The 24,168-nt window shown below is 42.1% G+C and overlaps 1 protein-coding gene across 2 annotated transcripts in view; it reads right to left on the reverse strand.

Moving 5' to 3' along the window:
• Window positions 1-24,168, reverse strand: part of magi2a (membrane associated guanylate kinase, WW and PDZ domain containing 2a) — a 200,993-nt gene that overhangs the window by 125,736 nt on the left and 51,089 nt on the right. For both annotated transcript variants that reach the window (XM_063905788.1, XM_063905787.1), the window contains exon 2: window positions 19,637-19,753. In XM_063905788.1, coding sequence (XP_063761858.1) covers window positions 19,637-19,753 — 117 coding nt within the window. The remainder of the gene's footprint in view (window positions 1-19,636; window positions 19,754-24,168) is intronic.

Raw genomic sequence — 24,168 nt, forward strand, 5'->3', positions numbered from 1 at the left:
ACGGAGCTGCCATCCATGGAGGACCTCTACACCCAGCGGTGTAGGAAGAAGGCCGGTAGGATATTAAAGGACCCCCATCACCCCAGCAACAATCTGTTCTGTCTGCTGCCGTCTGGCAGACGGTACCGCAGCATCCGGACCAAGACCACCAGACTCAGGGACAGTTTTATACCACAGGCTATAAGACTGCTGAACTCCTGACCTCTGTGAATGTCTACTCACATCTTTTTACACACATACATATATATATATATATATATATATTATACACATCTGCCATACATATCTGTTTATAGTACACATATCTATATTATACATATCTGTTTATAGTACACATATCTATATATTATACATATCTGCCATATACATCTGCTATACATAATATATGCATCTGTCCATACCTCCTCATTCAACAGTGTAAGTATTTAAATACTCTCAATGTATTCCACATATGTATATATTTCACATCCTCAAATCTTTATTGTTGTTATTGTAAATATTCTTCTCTCTTTTGCACTATTTTATTTATGTTATTTGCACCATGTATGTTGAGTTGTTGGAGGAGCACGCGACATAAGATTTTCATTGCCAACATATACGCTGTATCTGCTGTGCATATGACAAATAAAACCTTGAAACCTTGAAACCTTGAAACAACAGATAAATCCTGAGTTACAATTTCTGTACTTCATCTGTAGAAAAACGGACAGTAAAAGAAACAATCTAATTTAGAAATCCCTCTGTTGATTTGGGGCTCTTTAAAAACAAAGCTACCAATGCCGTCTGATGCTGTATTTGACATGATTTTCATATTTTCAGAGTAATTATACAGATTTTAACGAACACCCCTTCAACATTTTACGGGGAAAATCTAAATTTTGGTATGAGGGCACACGCCAAATGTAAAAGGGTGTGGTGACACTGTTACCCGGTTTAGACAAAACCTTGTTTATCATCACCCTGACCAATCAGAAGGTAAATAGGGATATTAACCAGAGGGGTCATCTTCAACTTTTTGTATTTTCCCAAATAAGATGTGAAGCTCTGCTGTGAATAGAAGGTCACTTAGGAGAGAGAAGACTTCAACCAAGGCCATGCCCTACCTCACAAATGTAAAAAGAAAGTGAAAAATAATTCATGAATCCACCCAAGTGATTGGCATCAGATCTCAAGTTGAATGTATTCTTCCTTGGCCCATGATACTTCCTTTCACCAAGTGTCAAGAAAATGGGACCCTAGGTTTTCCTGCTGACAGACCAAACCCGAAAACCTCCTCGACGGGGATAATTATTACATTTCTCAGGTATGTCATATGAATCACTGTAGACCCCGTTGGCCTTTTATTATTCTACATATCACTTTGTTTTCCTCTTGGAATCCCTACTCTTCCCCGTCATCTGCAGTGAGAGCAGGGTTTATTTAGTCTCAGAGGTGATGAGGGGGTTTGCAACACATAGAAAAATGCAACAAAATGCCTCCCCTCGATATAGCCCACCAAGCCTTTTTCCTCTGCTTTGTAATCCAAGTGGGTGTGGGGATGGCGCGAGCTTCACACAGCATCTTTTATCTCCCGAGAAGATAAACACAACAGCATTGATAAAAACAAAACATCATAGAGGTAATGCTTCAGAGAATTACAGAGAGGTCATGTTAGGGTGTTGCAGGATTAAAGTCTTGGCTCCGGCTGGGCCTTTGCAGGATACAGATCTTTTGTCAGTCATCGCAGGCTGGATTTGGCTGTGGATCTTGGCAGCCAGTAAAAATAAGGATTTAATGACAGAGATTGGGCTGGCGAGATTAATGTCTGGACGCTGGATTCGACCGGAAACTCTCCGTATAAATGCCGTGACACATAGGGCGCAAAAAAATAGAAATGGCAAGAGGTTTTGTCTTTAGTATCCAAACGGAATCCTGTGACATGTGATCTTCTGGTGTATTTCTCAACAGCATTGACCTATTTGTTTGGTTAAGTCACCAATCTAAATATAGGCGTAGAGGAGGCAGAATTATCAAAGCACTTTCTTGTTGGACTCGGTTTGAATTCCGTTTTTCTGGGGTAAAAAAGGAGGAAAGGGGGCGGAGGACGAAGTACACAAAGAGAAAGAAAGACAAAAGGAACATAATTAGCCGAGATGCAGATGAAGCAAAAGCAGACGGAACACGCTGGCCTGCTTGGTGTCATGCACGTTTTGACTGCGGCACAATCCCCCTGTACTCTCTCGTTTCTTTGCTGCAAATATCAGCCGGTCTCTGGAGCACGGAGGCAGCATTATGCTTCCATTTCTGGGAGGGAGCGTTGGATTGAGTAAATGGAAGCTGTACCTGTTTACCGCACCAAACACTTCGGTTGGTTCATCAAAGTGCCCTCTGCATGCTGTCTTTTCTCTCTTCTAGAAGCATGGAGGTATTGATTCTGCTGCTTTGTTAGCTTTTCCTCAAAAACAACACCTCCTTCCACACAGCTGTGGCACACCAGGCAGTGTTTTTTTATTCTCATGTGGGGGTGGATGACTAGTACATGTTGTGAGTTTGTCTGGATAGTAAGCTGGTACATATTTTTCCAGTAAGACCCTTTGTCTGTGCATCTTCCATCAGTGTTGTTCCTTCCCCGGCACAATGCTTGTACCCCTAATCCAGTCCCAGTGCTCTAATTGGCTAACTGCAGACATTTTCTGTGCTCCGGGGAGCGTGGAGATTAGGCCAAGTGTGTGCTCCTAGCTGCCCGGCGCCTAAATGAGTCACGTTGTGGGTACAATGTCTCTCCGAGGGATAGATGGAGTACGCCCACATGCATAAAATCCGACCAGAGGAATAATCTCCAGACTGCAGTGCTAGACTGGGCAGAGAACTGTAGACAGGTGTTGATTTTTGATGTTTCTTTTTTCTGATGTCACACTCTGAAACTCTCCCATCAATATTTGCTTTTTCTGTGTGAGCAGCCGCGGCCGGAGTAGCTCACCTGAGTGCACCTGATTCCTGCTGAGAGGCACCCTGCCCTCATGTTGGCATCAATAATGAATGTCGCCAGCGGCTAAACACCCTGTTAAGCTGTTCACAATACTCACGGCTCAGGCATGCTCCTCCACACACACCAGTGCTGTGATCTTCTGCTCAAGCCTCGCAAAGCATGATCGAGATGGGGATTAAATCACACACTGCTGCTCCAAATTTATTTGGAGGATAAAAAAAAGGCTATTTTTAGTTTGATATATGAAAAGAGAAATGAATGAAAATCTTTCTTGTGACCTTATCTCAACTCATTTACCCTCACATGTGTGAAACTAGGAATAAGGATTTTATAAAAAGGTCTTAAATGTACCAAATTCAATGTGGTCTGCAGAGGTCCTCAAGTGTGGAATGAGATTGAGAACACTATAAACTTGTCTTTTTTTATGTCTTTCTTTAAAAAGCACTCAAAACAACCCTTGTTAAGCAAATATTTCGCAGATTGAAAAGGCTGAATGTCTGTTGACTTCTACACAAGTTTACTCCTCTGAAATGCATTTGTATGTTCCATAAAATACCCATATAATGTCTGTATTTATTATATTACCCATTTTCAACCAATGAAAGAGACTGATGAAAAAAATGATCTCAGACCATCAAGTAATTAGCTTTTTTAGGTAATGGCTTTTGGTTATTGCGGGGTATGTTTTTGGGTTGTAATATTTGTGTTTATTACATGGTTTAGTTGAATACTCGATTCTGATTGGTCAATTCAGAACGTGTGGCACCTTGTTAATCCAGTAGTACAGACTGCTGTCAAGTTCTTTTTGACCGTTGCTAAGGAGGATCAAGAAAGAAAAAGGAAAAGATGGAGGTCAGATAAATCACCAGAAGAAGACAGTCAAGAAGTAAACACCAACAGGAACACGGTATGGGCTCTGCAGTGTTTGAGGACTTTTTAGTGGATCAGAGACTGTGAACAGACTTGAAAAGTACAGAAAACCTCGATCAGTGCTGCCGTAAAGTTGTTTTTGTCGCAGTTTCAGCCGTTGGTGCGTCGTGGAAAAGAGTTTTGTTTTTTCTTAGCGGAAGAAATTCGATCGTTTTTGAGTCAATATAATCACTTGTAATTAATATTGGGAGTCGAGTCATTAGTTTGTTAAGAATCTGGCTGTGTAATAAGCTGGATAATGTGCAGCGGGGCGGTCATTATGGGGAAAAGAACACCCGACAGGTTGATCAGGGAGCCTGACTGCACATTATCCCTTACATAATACATGAACTCTCAATTCTATATGTATAAATGATATATATTCTAAATACTTTATGTTTATTGTCTAGGCCCCTGTTCTATAGCTTCCTAATGCCTATTGAGGCGTCCCATGTCATTATGTCTTATGAACATACTCTTATTAATTTTAAAAACATATAAATAAACCAATGATGATGAAATGATGAAAACAGACCAATGTACATTGCAACAGTTGATGCCTGACAGTAAAGAGCGTTTGGATCGAGGATCAATCTGTGCGGCAGGTTCAGTTTTTAAAATTCAACAAAAATAGAGTCAATACTTCCTTTAGTACAACGCCAAGATTTAGAAGTGAAATAGCTGCGGGGTTTGTTGCAGAGTAGGAGACATTTGGTCAATAATAATGTATGTATTTGTAGAGGTATAAGCACCGACACTAAATACAGCCTTGGTCCTTCTTACAACGTCCATAAAATGCTCACAAACTTAGATTAAGTTCCCTTTTTATTGCCTTTCACATCGAATATTGAAAATTGGCAGTGCAAGCAGCTTTGGATTAGGGCTGGACAGTACACCAATTTTATAATACAGACTTTGTGATGAGACAAGATACCGTCTTAGATTTTGTATTACTGTAATGTTTGTCACAATTCATTACAGAAAAGTATTTTTATTTTCTGAACCAACCAGACTGATCTGCCTAGTATACGGTATAATATGTCTTTACCCACTTGGTTATAAGTGTGAAAAGCAATATATAGATCCACATGTCTCTTCTCTTCATTTAAGGATAAGGTTAGTTTATTTATCTAGTATGTTTCATACACACAAAGGCAATCCAAAGTGCTTTACATAAGCATTAAAACCCACAAAATACAGACTTGAAAAGAAGGCACCTCATAAGACATTGAAAGTAGTAAAAAAAAGAGTCACTTTAAATAGAGTTGATGCTGAAGAAGGTGCAGAAGTGTAACAATAAAATGATGTTAAATGACCTCTGGAAAAGCATTGGTAAATAGAAAGGTTTTTAGCCTCAATCTAAGAAAAAACTCAGATGTTTTGGAAGTTAATTCCAGATCTGCAAGGCATAAAAGCTCAAATCTGCTTCTGCATGTTATGTTCTGACCCTGGGAACCATGAGAAATCATAATATATCATTGTGTAGATTTCTGTGAAAGCAAACATAATGCATCTTTCAATATTACACAATAGCGCTTTTGAGGAATTTAGTAAAACAGAGATGCTCTGCATAGTCCTACTCTGGATGTTGGTTGACAGGCTGTGGCTGTTGGCAGAGCCTCAGAGGCTTGGCAGGAGAACATGTCGCATATCACTGGTCTGTTTCAGGGTATGGTGCTCTCACTGGCACAAACATGCATTAGAAATGAAGCTCAGGCTTGACCAACGTGTCTGCAAAACCCACATAAACTCACAGAGACAGGTAACACACCCATAGAGTGTAGAGCTTATTTCTCTCCAGTGGACCCCGGGAGTGGATGTCCTTGTTTCTTTTGAGAACTCCACTTATGAAAGTGAGCTGAGAATGTAATGCACACCAGAGCCTAGACTACCTTTAGGGTTTCTGAAGTCAAACGGCTGAGTGGAAAACAGCCAGAAGGCGCTCACTGATCGTTTGAGCCTTCCTGTGCAAAGTACCGCAATAGAAAGGCTTGCAGAGTTTCTCTAAATTGTCTTCTCTTAATTAGGAGAGCATGTATTGTTGAGCAGTTTGAGTGAATATGCTCCAATTTGAGAAGGGAAGGATCTATTTACATGTGTAAGTATCTACCAGGAGAGGTTGGAGCTATAATCCCATTAATCACCATAATTGGCTCTCATCAAGTCCCTACAGATGCCATCACTCAAGCCTCAGTGTTATGCCAAGCATTTTAAACACTGGCTCACTGTCCCTGTGGAGAGGATGCATGTTTGGTCTAATATCCTCACTTAATGTACAGAAACTGTCTGTGTTCATCCAAACAATTGCATAAAGTCAGCAATATCTAGTAAACAGGTCATAAATAAATAACCTGCTGAGAGGAAAGCTCGCTGCAAACTCAAGAAACAAAGCATCTGCCCACATGTCCAAAAATAAGAGCAGGCGCTGACAGAATTCGATCGCTTCCTTCTGTGTCAGTGTGTGTTTGGATATGTGTGAGCAGGTGGACCCGTGACAGAAGACTGTAATGAAAGCAGACATTAACACCACACTCCGGGTGAGTTGCGTTAAGGAATTGGACTTTCTGTTTTCTAAGAACTGACACGGCGTGAGAGCAGCAGACATGTTGTTCACTTAACACCAGGGCCGGCTTTTATAGCAATCATCTGAAACTGCATCAAAGCCATGTTCAGAACAACTTATTTTACATGTATTATCCAATATGGGTAGGTTTGGCTTTTAACGTTTGGAAATAACTGACAAAATGTGTCTTTAAAATTAGGTGTAGCAGTTTAAATGTTACTATTTTAGGTTTTGAAAGCTACTTTCACCTAATCCTGGAGGTCCTCACTAAGGACTATTAAATTAAAAATATAAAAAGGTGTAATACTCAATATTTCCACTCCAACATGCTCCATCAGGATCATCCTTAAATCCCTTTGCGAACTTGTCTTGCTTAATTGAGAGCAGATTCAGTCAGCTCTCCAATAAAAACTATCATAAGTGGAGTAGTTTAACATTTTAATATCTTTGATTTCGAAATCTTCTTTCACCAAATACCGGCGGTCATGATTTAGGACTATTATATTCAAAACATAAAAGGGTGCAAAAACCAATACTTTCACTTAAAAGATGGATAAAATGATGTGTTATGTGTGATGGAAGACTGCAGTTTCCTACCATTTTATGGCGTGTTTTAGTGTCTTTCAGCTCATTGTTTTGGTTTTACGGTGAAACAAAATCACTTTTTGGGCATGAGCTCGACTAGTCAGCGAATCTAACATGTTGTAGGAGTGTTACCTTTTAAATCACCTTTGAAAACTTGTCTTGCTAAATTGAGAGCAGATTAAGTCAGCCATCCAATTTAAACCGTCATAGTTTAGGTGTAGCAATTAAACATGTTATTATCTTCAATTTCAAACTCTTATTTCACCAAATACTGGCGGTGAAGATAAAAGTCCATGGATGAAATGATGTGATGTGTGAGATAAGACAGCAGATTATTTCCATGTTATGGCATGTTTTAGTGTCTTTCAGCTCATTGTTTTGGTTTTCTGGCATGGGCGCGACTAATCAGCGACTCCAACACGTTGTTTCAGTGTCATCTTTTAAATCACCTTTGAAAACTTGTCTTGCTAAATTGAGAGTAGATTCTGTCAGCCCTACAGTAAGACAACGGTGATGTCTGTCTCTGATGCACATTTGTGTGTTTGTCTATGTGTGAGTGTACGGTATGTTTGTCTGGGGAGGTGTGCTGCTCATGTCAAACAGAAGGAAACACGCGCTTGCTCTTTCTTGATCAGAACAATCTAACCTTGAGCAACCCGAGCATCTTCCTGTGTAGTGGAGCGCACTGAGCAGCACCGCAAACAACAAGGAGGAGAGCAGAGAGGGGGTTTACAAATGTAAACCCTTTACATTTGTCAAGTAAATATATACACGATAATGCAATTCTTCACAAGTACAGTTATAGGTAGAGGGGGAACATTAAAAGAGAGCCTTGTCTGTGGAGAATGTGCATTTAATCAAAAACAACCATTAAAACCACGAGTCGAGGAAGTGCTTTGTGGAAATGGGTGATAAAATCAAAATTTTAACAACTACCTGTTTTTCCTCTTAATGCTATACAGTGGAAAGATTCTGGGGCATAGCAGGATTACAGTAAAAACAGCAGAGCGGGAAGATCAACAAAAACACGACTGAGAGATAATTACAAATAGTATGCAAAGATGATCCTTTAGATCTCGCTGCACACTTGGTGTTCAGTGTTAGACGCATCACTGGCAAATGTTTATTGTGAACTGAAATAACTACGAAGTGTTTGAAGGTCTTGAACAACATATCAGTTTGTTTGCACCATGACTCAAAGTGTTTGCCAATAGACGCAAGGGCACATGGAAATGTCCCTTTAATCATAAACTGTAACCATAGCAAAAACTGTGTGATGAAACTAAGTAACTTAATTAGTTAGACATAAATCCCAGCTATGAGAGTTTGTAAAGGAGATAAAAAGTATTCTAACAAAATTGCATTCCAAACTTCCCATAATGCAACTTGACAAAAGCCAATAATACTCGGGTTAGGGTCACTTGAACACATTTCATTCAAAAGCATTCTGCTCATTTGAAAAACAATGATTTTACAGAATCTTCCAGCAGCATCATTGGTTCCTCAGTTTTAGTTTCAAAGGTAAGTTCAACAAAAAGCATATACATCAAATCTAAAACGCTTCACTGTAAACTGCTGTATCTTTTTTTAGCACTTCAACCTGTTGGAAAGCAACCTTTTTCATTTAGTATGAAGATATACTGAAACTGTAATCACACCTGTGGGCCAACTGCAACACAAACAGATATTCCCAGATCATTTAACAAATAGAAACTGAGGTAAACAGATTGAAAATATTTATTATCCACTTGGGGTCAAACCTTCTGTGTCTTGTTCCCAAGGGTCTCAGTACGAGCCCTGCTATATTACATTTTTCACACCCCTCAATAAAACATTCAGAAACTCTACAAGTCAGAAGAGACCTGAGCTTCGACATCAAATCTGCTCATTCTTATTCCGATTCCGTGCAAAGCGTTGCCATTTTAGATAAGTGCATACACTTTCTGCCGTAATATCATTATCATTCAAATTGAATACTTGCAGTGTCAAGCTTAGTTACGCGGAATCGCAGCAAATAATGATACACACAATCCGACATTATGATAGCTTTCCCTCATCTAGCAGGTCACAGTTTGCAGCAGGCGCCGCACATTCAATTCCCCATCCCACTGATAGGCAAAGATGGAATATTTCATTATGGTCTTGGATAAACAGAATCAGAGCTCTGATGCGTCTGTGTGAGCACGCTGCCTAAGCAGGCTAAGCACTTGTGTTACTATTACCTAAAGCCTCAGAGAGCAACGGGGATGCAGATTGGATCTCTGATTGCAGAGACCTCCCAGACTAAATCACTGCTTCGGTATTACAGAGACGTGACGCTGAAAATCAGCCCTGGCTGCAGGACCTTTTATATTTATACTTCGATTTACTGTTGGTGGCACTGTCCCGGCTTCTAGACTTTATGGGGAGAAACAGGGGAGGGGAACTCTGAGAAATCAGATAAAAGAGAAAACGTTCCAAAATCTTACCCTCAAACATCTTAACCAAAAGATAAGCTGGGCTTTTGCTTGGACTCTGCTCCTCCCTTCTTCAGCCCCTTCCCCTGCTTTCCTTTAACATCCAAGAGGAGCCAATTACTCATTCAGCCCAAGTAATTAACATGAGAGATGGTGAAGCCTAATGCTGCTAAGACTAGGGAATTGTGACAGTGAAACTGTCTCTAATGAGACAGACCCGGGGGATTCTCTTTCCTCGCTCTGGCCTCGCTGACTGTCTCTGCAATGGATGCAGCTAATGGCTACAACTAAAACTGTGTCACTTTCAAACTCGTCGTACAACAAGGGGAGCAGGTGGGAGGCAGTGACAGAAACAGGCAAGTTTGTGGAGGGAATTTCCGAGGGAGAGGATGTTTACGAAGACAGGTTTACAAAAGAAACAATCCTAGTAATGCCTTGCACTTTCTTTCCCAGTCGAAAAACACATGCACGGACTAATAGGTCCAACATCTCGTGCAAATTGATAAGAGATTCGCATACATTTACAGAAAGACCAACTTTTAGCCAAAGATCATTTAATATTTGTTGCAACCAAATTAATTTGCATCCAGGTCAGTCCCTGTCCGACTTATCTTTGAGGTACAGATTTGTAAATAACAGAGATGTTTATTAAGTGATCTTTCCCTAATTATGACCTTGATACAACATGATGTTGACATGTCGGTTGCTGCAATCAGAGTCTTCCTCTGGTCATAATTAAAAGGCAGACATTGTATCACAGTACCAGTGTTGTGGTGGCTGTGTGCCATTGCGGAGAGAGGGCTTGTCTCCAGGGTTTGCCATAGAAACGCCCATTTGGCCAGAAAGGCTCTGGCGATGAATATTAAGTATGTGGGTCTGCATGTCCCCAAGCTGCTCTGTGGTGCATCTATCAGTCCTCAGTATACAGGCAGAGTCACACAGAGGGGGAGGGAGGCTGACAGGACACCTCAAATGTCACACAAGATTAGCTGTTTTCAACAGTTTCAACGTTTTCTTTCATATCACTCGTCTATTAGCTTCCATAACTAGCAAAGCAAGGCCTGTCAAGCTTCACATTTCTGGACATACTGAAGTGGTGTGCATGCAGCTGTAGTAGGAGTGATAATCAAAATGTTAAGACAGCGAAGGGTTTTTATTTTCTGCTGTCCAAAACCAGTAGTGTGAGGAATAGAAGATACGGTGTGCTTTTCTGCTCTAAACTACAAACCACTATGTAAGCTGAGCAGTAGGACATGTCAGAACAGTGTAGTCCCGCATTATTTTAGTTTTAATACTGTTGAAAACCCTCCTGCATAGACGGTCGGGGCTTAGCTTCCACCTACCAGGCCACATCTGAACTTGTTTCAGGCCTGAATCAGCTCTGCTAAGTCTCTGTCCTGAGTCTGAAGCAGCATGCTGATTCAAATGTGCTCTACTCACCGGTTTGATGCATTATTTGAGTAACTTGATTAACTGAGCACATTTGATAAGATTGAACCTTAGTGTTTTGCTTTTCCTGATTGCTATTTTTGTGTTTATATTCTAGCCTTAAAATCCTCTTTAACTGTGACAGTCAACAACTCTTGTGAAGGAAACGGCTCTCATCTCTGATCCTCATACTTTGACTGGTATGCCAAGGCAGAAGCACTTCAGGCACATCTCAAACCCAGCTGACTACTATCAAGTTTTCATAAATACTATGAAAACACAACCCTGCAAGAGCGGTTCTATTTCTTTATAACATGTTTTCTACATATGGCGGCACTTGGTTTGGATACTATGTTTTTGCCAGGAGCTTTGGTCTTAGTCCAGCAAGTTAGTAAGTAGTCATAAAGTGCATATTCAAGACCTTAAACAGAGCTGTTTTATAAGCATTCTAAAGACAGCTAGAGGTGGCATTTTCGGACAGTTGCTGATGGCTTTATTAGAGGGCCACCGAGCTCCAGTCTGTTAAAGTGCTCAATGACAGTTTCTATTTGAGCTGTGTAGCAGCTAGAAGCTATCTCTGTATTAAACCCTTCAATTGCATATGAGTAATGCTGAAATGGAAAGGCACAGTGACAGCAATAAAGAGGGACGGGGCTCTGATGCTAATTCTGAGTGACACCAACTTGCCACACCTCTAAAGCATGCGGACAAACAAACGCATAAACAGCTTAGAGTTTCTTCATCATTTATTGTATTACACGCTTATCTGACCTCCATGTTAAGGAAGTGAGACTCCAGAAGCTTTTATATTTGTGGAAGCAGTGGCCCGACACTTCAGTTAGTTTCTCAAATAATCGGTTACATTTCACTTAGACTGGAAAGCTGTTCCGGATAAATGCCCTAAATTCTATATCTGCGGTGTCATTGTATAAAAAATGAGAAAGAAAGCTCACGTTAAGGCTGAGTTAAAATGATGGCCTAACGTTTGCACTTTCATTTACCTCTCCAGAGATAAGGCATTGTCAGTTTGCTGTTGGGATACAGTTTGTGTTCTCCTTGCTGTGCCGCCAAACAGATACGGTACATTTAGAGGAAAGATAGCCCACTTTGGACAAACACGCTTGTAGCTTCAGTGTTGGGTTAGTTCAGCATTGTAGAAACACTTAATGAAAAGGATTTCTCTACCTGCTGGTTCAATGAGCTTTTTCCGACAGTGGGTGAGAAGGATGGCGGCAATAACTGCAGTCGCACCAAAGCAGAGAAAGGAGAGTTCAAGTGCCTCAGATATGCACTGATCCAGTTCCAAAGCACATTTGTTTTGATGACGTATTATAAATATGAGTTGATGGTGTGAAGATGTGCAGCTAATGTGTGAGGATCAAAAGCTTAGGTTGAATTTTCACAGCGACTAAATAACACTGCTCAATATGTGATTTGAGAGCCCACCAATAGACTATTTTACAAATAATGTTGCTGGTTTCTTCTCCATGGCGCACAGAGCTCTGTAGTGACAGCACTGTGTGAATAAGACGTACCTAGACTACTCCTTGTGGACACAGTTAAGCGAGTCGAGGTCCGTATTTTACTCCTACACAACGGTTTTGATTATCTTCAGTTTTCAAATCAAAAAAAGCTGTGGTTTGTTATCGCTACCTTCTCTCAGAAGTATCTCTGGGAAATCTGTTGAGTTGTCACATGTCATGGGAGCAAGGAGGAGCAGTGGAACTGAGCTCCATTAGGATCCTGCCGCAGAGACGTCAGTGCCTATAGCTCTTATTCAAAACGATGAACAAGCTACAGACTTAAGGATATGGCAAATGAGGAGAGTGGCTTCATGTGGGATCAGGTGCTTGTTAATAAAGTAGTTTCTTTCTTTCCCCCAAAGACTAAAGAACATTTTATTAAAGCGATGCTGAATTGATTTTAAAATACTTTCATTGGTTTTTCCTCTAAAACCCTCAGGTGTTCTGATACCGGCCTCATACTGCAGGTTGCAACAGAGACCCACTGTGAGGTGTCTTTGTATAATTACAGCCCCACCATTGTGGAAAGCAGCCCAGAAGATCTGAGGGTCTTCATACTTTTAGGAGCCAACCCGAGACCCACCGTATTGTGTTTGTTCTTGTTGTATTGGGTCCTGTGTTTATTACCCTTTATTGGAATTACATGTCTTTTAATGCTACCTTTTGAGTACAAAATGTGCCATAAATAAAGTTGAGGTGACTGCAGGCGGGCCACCTGATGGATATGTATGAACCATCAGTAGACTGACAAGGGTAGAGGACGTCCATTTTTTTCATGGGGGGGGGGGTCTTTTTGTGAAGACCAATTGCAGAACAAATTTTACTCCTCTCCCAGGTCGCGTCTGTGGGCTGCGTCTGTGGGCTGCATCTGCTGACGAGCATCGAGCATTGTCTCACGCTCCCCACCCCGCACATCCACATCTGTGTCCCGCACAGTCTGTCACCCCCCCCTAACCCCCAGCCCACACACAGCAGGGCTGTGATGGCAGACGGGATATTGCTCGTCAAAGTAGCACATCATGAAAAAAGTCAGGGACCATATGGATATTTGTTTAGGTATCCCTCCATAAGACGGGGGATTCATGTTGAGAATCGGACCTGGTGTCTGGGCTTCTAGATTTTTCTGACCTGCAGAGAGAAGTACACAGACAGGGGAAAGGAAGAGAAGGGGTATGGAAGGTAAAGAAAGCGGGCAGAGAGTTTTAAGAGCCTTTGACGCAGGCGGGGACTGGAAACAGTTGCCATGGAAACCCCATCCTGCCTCCAATGAGTCAATGTGAGGGGAGATAAAGAGAACAGAGAGTAAATGGAGGGGTGAGAGGAAGTGAGCTGAGGACTAAAGGTATTTGTCTGATCTGCCTAACCTTAGGAGGAGACAAATGAGTAAACATGTGGCACAAACACCAGCGTTTTTTCATTCAACAAAACAAAAATAAAAAACTACAATGCAGCATCGCCTCAACCCACCTCATTTTCCCGCTGGGCCCCAGCTCAGAGCTCCGCGGTGAGGCCCCCCTCTGTCTCAGCTTCAGCGTTTATTAGGTTTCTCACAGAGATTCTAAATAATGAATGAGGAGCACTGGGGAGCTCTTAGTCCTTTTATTAACCTGATTATTACTGTCATCCATTACACATCAGGCTATTAAACAGAAGCGCAGACATGTGACACACGAAGGAAAGAAATGAGGGCCAGTCACAGGTACATGGCCGTTAACATCATGCAGACTTTACTTTTTGGTGAGATCTCAATTGTTGATGGTGCACAGCTAAATGATGGAAAACATGATAATGGAAGCGGGAAGAGAAAAGCAGCAGGATAGAAGGTGCGTGACAGAGATTCATAATTCCTGGTAAGCAGCAAGACTCCAGGATGATCAAACCAGCAACTGTGGATAGACAGATGGACTTGTAGTCTCTCTCTGTCTCTCTCACATTAGTAAACACCATCAGTATTGAGCACAGTTGCCTTGCCCATTAACACAAACTCAATGCCCCTGTGGGCATCAAACTGGCCATTAACTCACAGTCGCAACCGCCACTTCCTGCTATTAGGACATATGTTGTTTGTGCATGCATGTAAAGGCCAAAGCACACAAACACATGCGGAAATGTGAGGAGCATTCAACAAAGCGGTTAAATAGACAAGCACACTTCAAAAGACAGATGTGGGAACATCTAATCACACCCACCATAAACTTCAAGTCTCCATTAGTGCATGTTCACTGGGATGTTCTGTTTAAGGCTATCAAACCTACTTTGTTCTGTCTTTACATGCTAACCAAGCTATTATCACCACAGCCAGCTGTCCCAAAAGCATCATGGGAAGGGGTTAATGGTAGGCATTATGGTGGAGTGAAGAGGACAGATATTCCCACCAGGGTTCATATTCACAGGAAGCTACACTATATAGACAAAAGTATTGGGACACCTACACATTACATCTAAATGCCAAACCCTTAGGATTTAATACGAAGTTGGTCCCCCCTTTGCAGCTGTAACAGCTTCCACTCTTCTGGGAAAGGCTTTCTACAAGATCATGGAGTGCGTCTGTGGGAATTTTTGCCCATTAATCCCGAAGAGCATTTGTGAGGTCAGACACTGATGTTGGGTGAGAGGGCCTGGCTCACAATCTCGTTGTAGTTCATCCCAAAGGTGTTCAGTGGGTTGGGGTCAGGACTCTGTGCGGGCCAGTCAAGTTCTTCTACATCAAACTCATCCAGCCAGGCCTTTATGGACCTTCTTTGTGCACTGGGGCACAGTCATGCTGGAACAGAGAAGGGCCTTCTCCAAACTGTTTCCACAAAGTTGGAAGCAAAAAATTGTCCAGAATGACTTGGTAAGATGAAGCTTTAAGAATCCCCTTCACTGGAACTAAGGGGCCTAATCCAACCCCACAAAAACCACCCTCAGATACTCAATATCTTTGTCTATATAGTGTATGTCAAGTCAGTTTGTTGGTCATTCCCTCTATAAATAGTTAAATTAACAAGATAATCTACAATGTTGATATAAAGACATTGTTAATACAAGGAGAGGCCATTTTTTAAACATGTACTATATGCAATACCATTAGTCATAGTTTGTGTCTGTAATAAGTTGCTGACTCATTCCCGTTTCCCAAAATACAAAATGTATAACAGTGGTGGCTCCCAACCTCTGAGTCTAGCATGTACACAACATATTTTTTAGACCTTCCTTCAATCTCTTCTATTATACTTTAAAATACCTAGATTATTTTCTGATTTAGCTTATTTTCCCATTACATCAGTGAAAAGCAATATACAGAACCTGATATGGAAACCACTTTTTAGTTTCATTACTCAATAAATAAATTGTTAACAAAATAGAAAAGGCAAGTTTAGTTCACTAGAAAGCAGATCCGGTTTCAGACACAGCTATAGTCAGTGTGCAGTACATTGTCTTACTTTAGATAAGTTTAAAAAGGGTGAAAAAAGAAACTCGTAGAGCATTGTTTACACCCACACCTGACCTCTTATAATTACTTCCAGTCAAAAAATAGTCTCTTTATTAAGTGCTTCACAAGGCCAAAAGAGCTGAAAGGGAGTATTATGAATAACATGAACGAGCTTTTGAAGAATAAACAAAGAATTCACGAAGACGAAGGCAACCGGTTAGTCACGTCATCCTGATGACCTTCATATTTTTAATCACATATTTATTTCCCTGCAACACAGGCACTGCCCTTATTCATATTTGAGTTAGTATTTTGGGGAAAACACGAGAGACACTTGTGCTTTTAATCTTTCAGTTGATGTGCCCAACCTTCAAGTTATTTACTGTTAACGTCTAGGTTTGAACTAAATACACGCACGCTAAGTGTAACCCCTCAGAAATGAATTCAAATAGTTTAAACTGCTTTCAAATACTTTTCTGCTCGACTATGGAGGCTTCAAATGAAAGTTCTGCCTCTATACGTGTGTGTGTGTGTGTGTGTGTGTGTGTGTGTGTGTGTGTGTGTGTGTGTGTGTGTGTGTGTGTGTGTGTGTGTGTGTGTGTGTGTGTGTGTTCATACAGATCTATATTATTTAATTGCTGTGTTTTCCAGTTCAATGTTAGCTAAATAATTCAGCCGGTCTCGGTCAGTGTAGCCCACTTAGGCGTCAGGACTAGTCCACACACACTTATTTCTCTCCGCTCTCTAACTCGCCCATCAAATCTATGTGGATTACCCGACGATAGGCCTGATTTCACATGGGCTCAGGCTATTAACGCTTTGACCTTGGATTTCAACCAGGCAATTTATCTAAGAGCTGGCACAGCCCGAGCTGCCCTGGATGACTCCGTCCAAGCTCCTCGATTGGTATGTGTGGAGGAGCTCTGCTACCGACTGCCTGTCAGCCTCCATACCGCCATCAAATGCCTTTTCTCCACCACTCAAGGGTTATGTTTAAATTGCTGTGATGAACTAGTTTAGATCCTTGTAGACCAATTCTCTTTTTGTATTGTGTCCCTTAGTCTGAGGTAGATGTATCACATATTGATCTCACCTGGCACCTCTCTTTGTTTCATGTTTTCTCATACTAAACCAGTGTCCATTTGTGGCTCTTTTTAAAGCAAAAGTCCCTATATAAACCTGGTCTTCACATGTGATCTATATCTCGATTCATCCTCTGGAGAATGATAACTGATGGGAGTTCGGTGACCTTTGAAGGTGTGGGTAGATTTTCTTTTCCTTAGGAATATGATCCTGCTGCACAGAAAGACAATACACTGAGATATTATCACGATGCAAGCCTGATCAACCTCAAATGTGGTCTGGCTGCAGCATTGTTTGAAATGTCATTTTTGTACTTAATAAAAGTTATATTTCCTTTCATTAGGCTGATGCTTGTATCTAAAACAACTTAGAATCAACCATGAGCTAACCATAACCTCCATGTAATTTACTTTTTTTTTCTCGAAACAAACCACTCATTTTGTACACAAGGCTTCTGAAGACTTGAACAATCAGAAATATTCAGTTTAACAAACTATCCTTTTAGGTTCCATGGACCTTTGGCAAGGGATTACTGTCAGACTTACTGAACTCTTGGATTTAACTTTTTCTCTTGACCAGGATGTTCAGTTCTAAGGAAGACCAAGCCAAAACGGTAGAACAATAATGTCACCTAAACCAATACTATATATTAAAGGAACAAGAATAAGTACAGATAGGGAAACAGGGTTGGGAAAATAAGAAGTCAAAAAACGCTTAGAAGAGAAATCGAAGAGAAAATAGCACCATTTACGAATGTGTATTCAAATCATTGATCTGTACAAGAGTTCACAATTAAAAAAGCCCAGCTCCGTCATGTCCAGGCTACTTCCTGTCAGCAGGAACTGAGGCTCATTGTTGAAGCTTCATTAATGCGTCAGTTAACCTCTCTTATGCTCTCTTTCTCTCTCTCTCTCTACAACAGTTTATCTGCAGTCCATTTACTTATGTGGTTATCATTATGCCTCCTCCCCCTTTCCCATCATTTACTTTTGTTTGTCTCCCCCTCTATTTGTTCCCTCATTTGTTCTCCCTCTTTACTCTTCACCTCTTTCTCTATCGACAATGCAATACAGGCAGCGCCTCTGTGAGTGGTAATCAGAGAGAATTACATTTCTGTTGCAAACAAATAGCTCTTTTTCCCCCATTTGTCCTGCTGTATTCTGCACAAAGATGGAGACGGAAAAGTGGCTCCGGTGAAATCTGTGTGCTCCTGGCCTTGAAGAATGCACCTCCATTAAGGATTCAGGGGAGAGTTAGCCAACAGACAGCTGGGCCTAATGGCACAGCTAGGCTAATGCTGAGCTAACACACACTACACACAGATAAGAGCTTGTACACACACCAACAGAGACCCTTTAATATTGCAGCCTATTGACTGACGGCGATGAGCATATGTTCAGCAAACATGTCAAACAGCAATCAGGAAAGTATGGATTAAACATCAGTAAGTCTAAGCTCATATAAGCACTGGCAGCTTAATAAGATTGATAAGGACCACACACACAAACACACACACAGAAGACCTAGATAGGAATTGAGCTTGAAATGCTTTACTGAACTAAAAAGCCCTCCAAATCTCGTCTTTGATTGTCTACACAACACTCAGCCGCTCAGCTGTGTGATGCAGTTAATGCGGCTAATTGTCGACAGAGGGCGGCTATCAGCGCTTGATGTTCAAGGATCGAAGTGCCAGACAAGCTAAACCAACACTCCAGTTGCTAATTGATAAGAGCCACCGACAGGTAGTTGGGAGTATTGGGAATGAAGCCAATGGGAACAAAGCATCTCATCTCACACACTCACACAAACTCTTTTCTGAGTATTTACACTGATAAGGGCTGAAGAAGCTTGGTCAGCTTGACCTATTAGCGTTGCCCTATTGATCACAAAGCCAGCTGCCCTCCAGTTAGGATGCTATAGCAGCTTAGCAGTTTCTTATTTTCCCTGGAGCTCATGAAACCAGTTCTTCTTGGCCTCTTTTGGGCTCTGTGTCAATCAGTGTGTAGTAATTTGAGACAAAATAATGGTAGTGTATTGATTTTGACGGTTTTAGCCTTCAAAACCACCAATGACCACTCAAGCCTTACTGTATCTACATTGTCCACCTTGACTGAACCCATTGTGGAACTAGGTATGCATTTTATTTTTTAATGTGGATGGTAACTCGTCAAGTGGGATTCTCAGATTCTCAGGTGACCGCCACAGCAATGTCGAGTACAAATGCTGTGACATCTTATACAATGCAATTCATGGGTTGGAGGAATATAAATATTGCAGTTGGTGTTGACGCTACTGAGGTGGTATCAAAAAAGTAACAGGTACTATCTACAACCATTAATGAAAACCCAAAAAAGAGCCACGTCTAGTGGAGCCACTACATAACAAGCAGCGGAAATATGGCTTTTTCTGGCACTTAATGTCGATTTGAAACATTGCTCATCAACTAATTGAGATTCCAATGATGCAAATTCCTATGCTTGAGCTTCAAGTCAAATAGTGAGTGAGTGGTCCTTGAGTTGTGCTTGTCAAGTGTGCATAATATCATGTATGCTCGACATTAGCACATTCCTCAGTGAAATAATAAGGATGCTAGATTTTGACACAGGGCCAGTCGTTTGACTCAGAGTCTCAAGACGGGAAAAATAACAAACTGTGTTTCACTCAAAAAGGTGAGAAGGGAAGTTGGGGGAGGACGAGGGTACTCACAGGGGACGGTGCGGAGGTAGAGGTTGTCCCGGATGATCTGCTGCAGCTCGTGGTCCACAGAGCCTTTCTGGAAGCGCAGGTTGAGGTAGTGGCGCAGGTCCTTGTCTATCACGCCCCCTGGAGGAACACAAGGAACAGGAATTAGTACTAGGAATCACACCTCCCCGCCCCCCCCATCTTCAAATCAATCATTCTGACATGGAAGGCTATATTTTTCTCCCAGTAGAAATAACCTACAGAGCCCTCAATCACAAATGGGTTTGAGTGTTTATTCGTTATCCAGACATAAATTGCTCTGAGTCTGTTTTCTATAAAATTTGCGAACTTTAACAAAGCAGCGGAAGCGGAAAACACTGCAGCCACAAATGACCCAGAAATCGCTGAGAAGCACAGCAAACATTTTGAATGTGCCAAATCCCCACAAACAAACACAGCCAGCACTAATGAATACACCATCCAGCGTCTGTCAAGAGCAGCCACGGATTGGTGGAGGTGTTAATTGGAGCGCTGGCCAAACACGTGTGGAGAAATGTCTACATATAAATCAACCGCCATCTCCCCCCACCGAAGGCTGTTTTTACTTCCCTCCCTCTCCCCTTCTCTTCATCCCAGTTCTTTGAATGGACTTTCAACCAGTAAATCTCGCTGGCTCAGCAGGACAGAAGATAAAATAAATAAAGGATGGAGCGAGAGAGAAAATGAAAGTAGGAGAGATGCAAGGCAAGGGCAAATCCCAAGAGGGAAGAGAAAGGGGGCGCAAGCTAAAAACAGGCATCACCCCCCCCCCCAACCCCCCCACATTCCCCAACAAATACTCCATCTGTCTACCCTGCAACACACTCATAAAATGACATATCTAATGTAGGAAGGAGGGGATGGATGAAAGGAGGGGGCGACTGACGTTACTTAAGGGATTCCTTGCGGTACCGCTGGAACACTCTTGTCATGCTTTCTCCTCTACGTACAAGTAAAGAAGCGGGGAGGCAGATGGAGTGGGCGCACGGGCTGGGGAAACGTTCCCGTAACCTTCAGCATCCTCTTTATAAAAGCAGCTTGGCAACTTGCCACATAGAAATTAGCCCCCCCCCCCCCCCGTGATCCTGAAGCAGTGGCATCCAACCATGATAAGCGGGAGAGCATACATGTCGACAACACATGTGCAGAGACGCATCCGGACATTAACGCACGTTCAATGGACTGCAAAGACAGGAGGCGGATGAAGGATAGAATGATAGAATGATGAACAAATAACCTAGTTCGGAAGTTTTCTGTCATTTTGGGGGGGAATTTATTATTTAGCACAATCTGGTTCTTCTGTCGTTCGTTCTGGAAACACACACACACACAACCACACACACACACGTCCTAATCCATCAGAGCTGAACTAATTCACGGTGCGCTGCATTATAATCACGCAAACCTGAATTAGAAACACCGGCTTCGTCTGTGTCTCCTTCAAAAAGACGTTGAGGAGAACGACCAGCCAATTTAAACATTTGCATGAGAACAGAAGCCAAGCGAATGAATGTGCATACTGAAAAGGTGAGCAGACTCAGAATCTCACACACACACACACACACACACACACACACACACACACACACACACACACACACACACACACACACACACACACACACACACACACACACACACACACACACACACACACACACACACACACACACACACACACACACACACACACACACACACACACACACACACACACACACACACACACACTAATAAGCTAAATGGCACCTCTTGTGCGGACAGCGGTGGAGCAGCCAGTATAGGCAGAGTCCTCTTTCCACAGGTTTTGTGATGCAAATAATGTCCGCTGGAGGAAATCTTGCGCTGGATCTTTCCCGTTAGAGTCCCCCCAGTACTGTCCTGTCCATCAGGTCCCCAACTCTAGCCACTGCCACTCAGCCCCAGGAAACAAATCCCCCTCTCTCTCTGCACTCCACGGTGGAGATATGGAAAAGGAGGGAGCGGAAGAATGACACCGAGGCAAAGAGAGCGTGTGTGAGAGAGAGCGGGAAAGAGGAGGGCAAGGGGAGAAGTGTGTGTGTGTCGCTGCGAGTGAGGGTGAGCGAGCACTGAAGCTCTGGTGGTGGGGACCAATCTCACCCAGATCCCTTTTTTCCCCCCTCGCATCCCTCTGGATTCTCAGGTCCTACGATGCCCCCCATCTGCAGCACGGGGCACTACATCTGCTTTATGTGACTCTCTCTGATTAAAATCCTTCCCCTGCCACATCACACGCCCCCCTCGGCTTATAGCATCCACATCGCCTGCGTCTGACCTTCCTCCACTGCGAACAACCACATGATGACGTTAAACATCATGGTACAGCCACAGCCATGTTTTAATTAACAGCATTCATACTAACTAGGTTGTTGTTTGTCAGTATTTAGATGGACTATTTGTTGGTTTCTGGTGACTCTTCTGTCCAGCACATTTTGCCAATTTGACATTGTCTCATTGCTATGCAGTTATTATCCATGTCAAAATGTTTTGCCTGATTAGGCAATAGGTTTCAGAGAGCAAATGATAGCCCTCTTACACCATTCAATCATGTAAATAAATGTACTTTATATCAACAGTTTGTAACAAAAGGATCTAGATTGAATTTCGATTGAAATAATATGATCAAGACCATGAAATACCAAAAGTTTCATGCAATGTTCTGTTGTAAAAAAGGGCTGATGCAAGTTGAACCTTTCCCAATAGAACTCAAACTTTGGATTGAATTGCCATATTTGATGGACAAGCATCACCAGGTTTGTTTCTCTTTTTCGTAAAAATTCTGTCCATCTTTCACCTCACTTCTGACACTTTCAATAAATGTCATGAAGCTGGATATTAAAGCCATGCTAGCATCAACGCTGTGTTTGTTTAGTTTAATGTCCCAAATCAATCAGATTCATTTAACTTCAACCCTCGGAGGAGCTGAGCTTTAATATGTCAGGATCAGACTCCTTTCACTTGCAGTGAGCAGCAACACTGCAGCTCTCCCTCGATATGGCTCGATATCTGGCTATGTACCCAAAAATAGATTCTGTGTGTGTGTGTGTGTGTGTGTGTGTGTGTGTGTACATACATCAGTGCAATTCAATTCGAGCAGCGGCCCCACTGGTCTGGACTCAGTGAGGTGTATGAGGGTGCAGGAGGTCATCCAAACAGATGTGATGCTCTCTATCGCTCTCTTTCTCTGGATGTTGTTCCTCATTAGCTCTTGCAGCTGAGACAGGGCTTCTATCATGACTCCACTGATAAAGTATGTGACACTGCCGACGGGGAAAGGTGAACGACCGAGGGAAAGGATGGAGGTGGGAAAGGAAGAAGCTCTGGATTGACAGATCCTCAGGTAAATCCACTGACTGGTGCTTAAGCCAATCAGCAGAACATGAAAACAATCCCAGAGCTATGAGAGGTTCATGCATTCATTTCCATAATGTGAAACGGCTCGTCCTTGCAGTGGAGGATTAAGAACCACACACTGCCATGATAACTGTGTCCTAAACAGATGGGTTGATGAGAACCATTGTCGTTATGTAGAAGAAGGGAATCCAACATCTAAGCTCAGCAGGTGTCATGTAATTCCCCGGGGAGGCCAGGAGAGAGAGAACAGTCTGTGGAGAGTCAGGAAAACAAGAGAGCAGCTGCTTCCCCCGGGGGATGGAGGTGCGATGTGCCTCCTACTCTGGCACAAAACTCGTAGAGAGGCGCTCCCCTGTGAGCGGAGATGGATGGAGCTTAGATGGAGCAGCTCTCAAACTAAAAAGGATGGCAGTTCTTAACACATGGCGTGCATTCTTCCTGCTCATTTTCATCAATGTGAGTTATGTTTGGATGTGTGGTGCATTATGCATGCTCGGTTGACTTTTGCTTGCTCCTTCCACTGCCACAAGTGAAATAACTGAAACTACACTAGTGTTGTGATTTATACAAAGTCATTGTTCAATGTTTTTCAAGCAAATCGTAGTCATACATTTCTGGTTTAAGCATTTCATTTTCCTGCTTAAGCAAGACAAATGACTTTGTCTCTCTTTGGTAGTTTTGTTTTGAAGGGTGAAAGAATGATGACATTCAGAGTGAAATAGCTTACAATTACAATATAATTCTATCCAGCAATCCATGCAGGTAAAGAAAGCTCAAGAGTGTTGTGAATAGACTGACTGAAGTCCAAAAGGTCATCATCATGGACATGCAGCAGGATTGTGGTATTGTGATACTGACTCTGAAAGTAATTGATAGATCGGAGCGCCGTCATCAGAGCCCGACAATATTTATCACAGCGTGCTCTGAAGGCAGCCGACGGGAAACACATACAGTATCTCACAAAAGTGAGTACACCCCTCACATTTTTGTAAATATGTTATTATATCTTTTCATGGGACAACACCGAAGATATGACACTTTGATACAATGTAAAGTAGTCAGTGTACAGTTTGTATAACAGTGTACATTTGCTGTGCCCTCAAAATAACTCAACACACAGCCATTAATGTCTTAACCGCTGG

The sequence above is a fragment of the Eleginops maclovinus genome, chromosome 17, assembly GCF_036324505.1.
Source record: "Eleginops maclovinus isolate JMC-PN-2008 ecotype Puerto Natales chromosome 17, JC_Emac_rtc_rv5, whole genome shotgun sequence".
In the NCBI taxonomy this organism is placed as follows: Eukaryota; Metazoa; Chordata; class Actinopteri; order Perciformes; family Eleginopidae; genus Eleginops; species Eleginops maclovinus.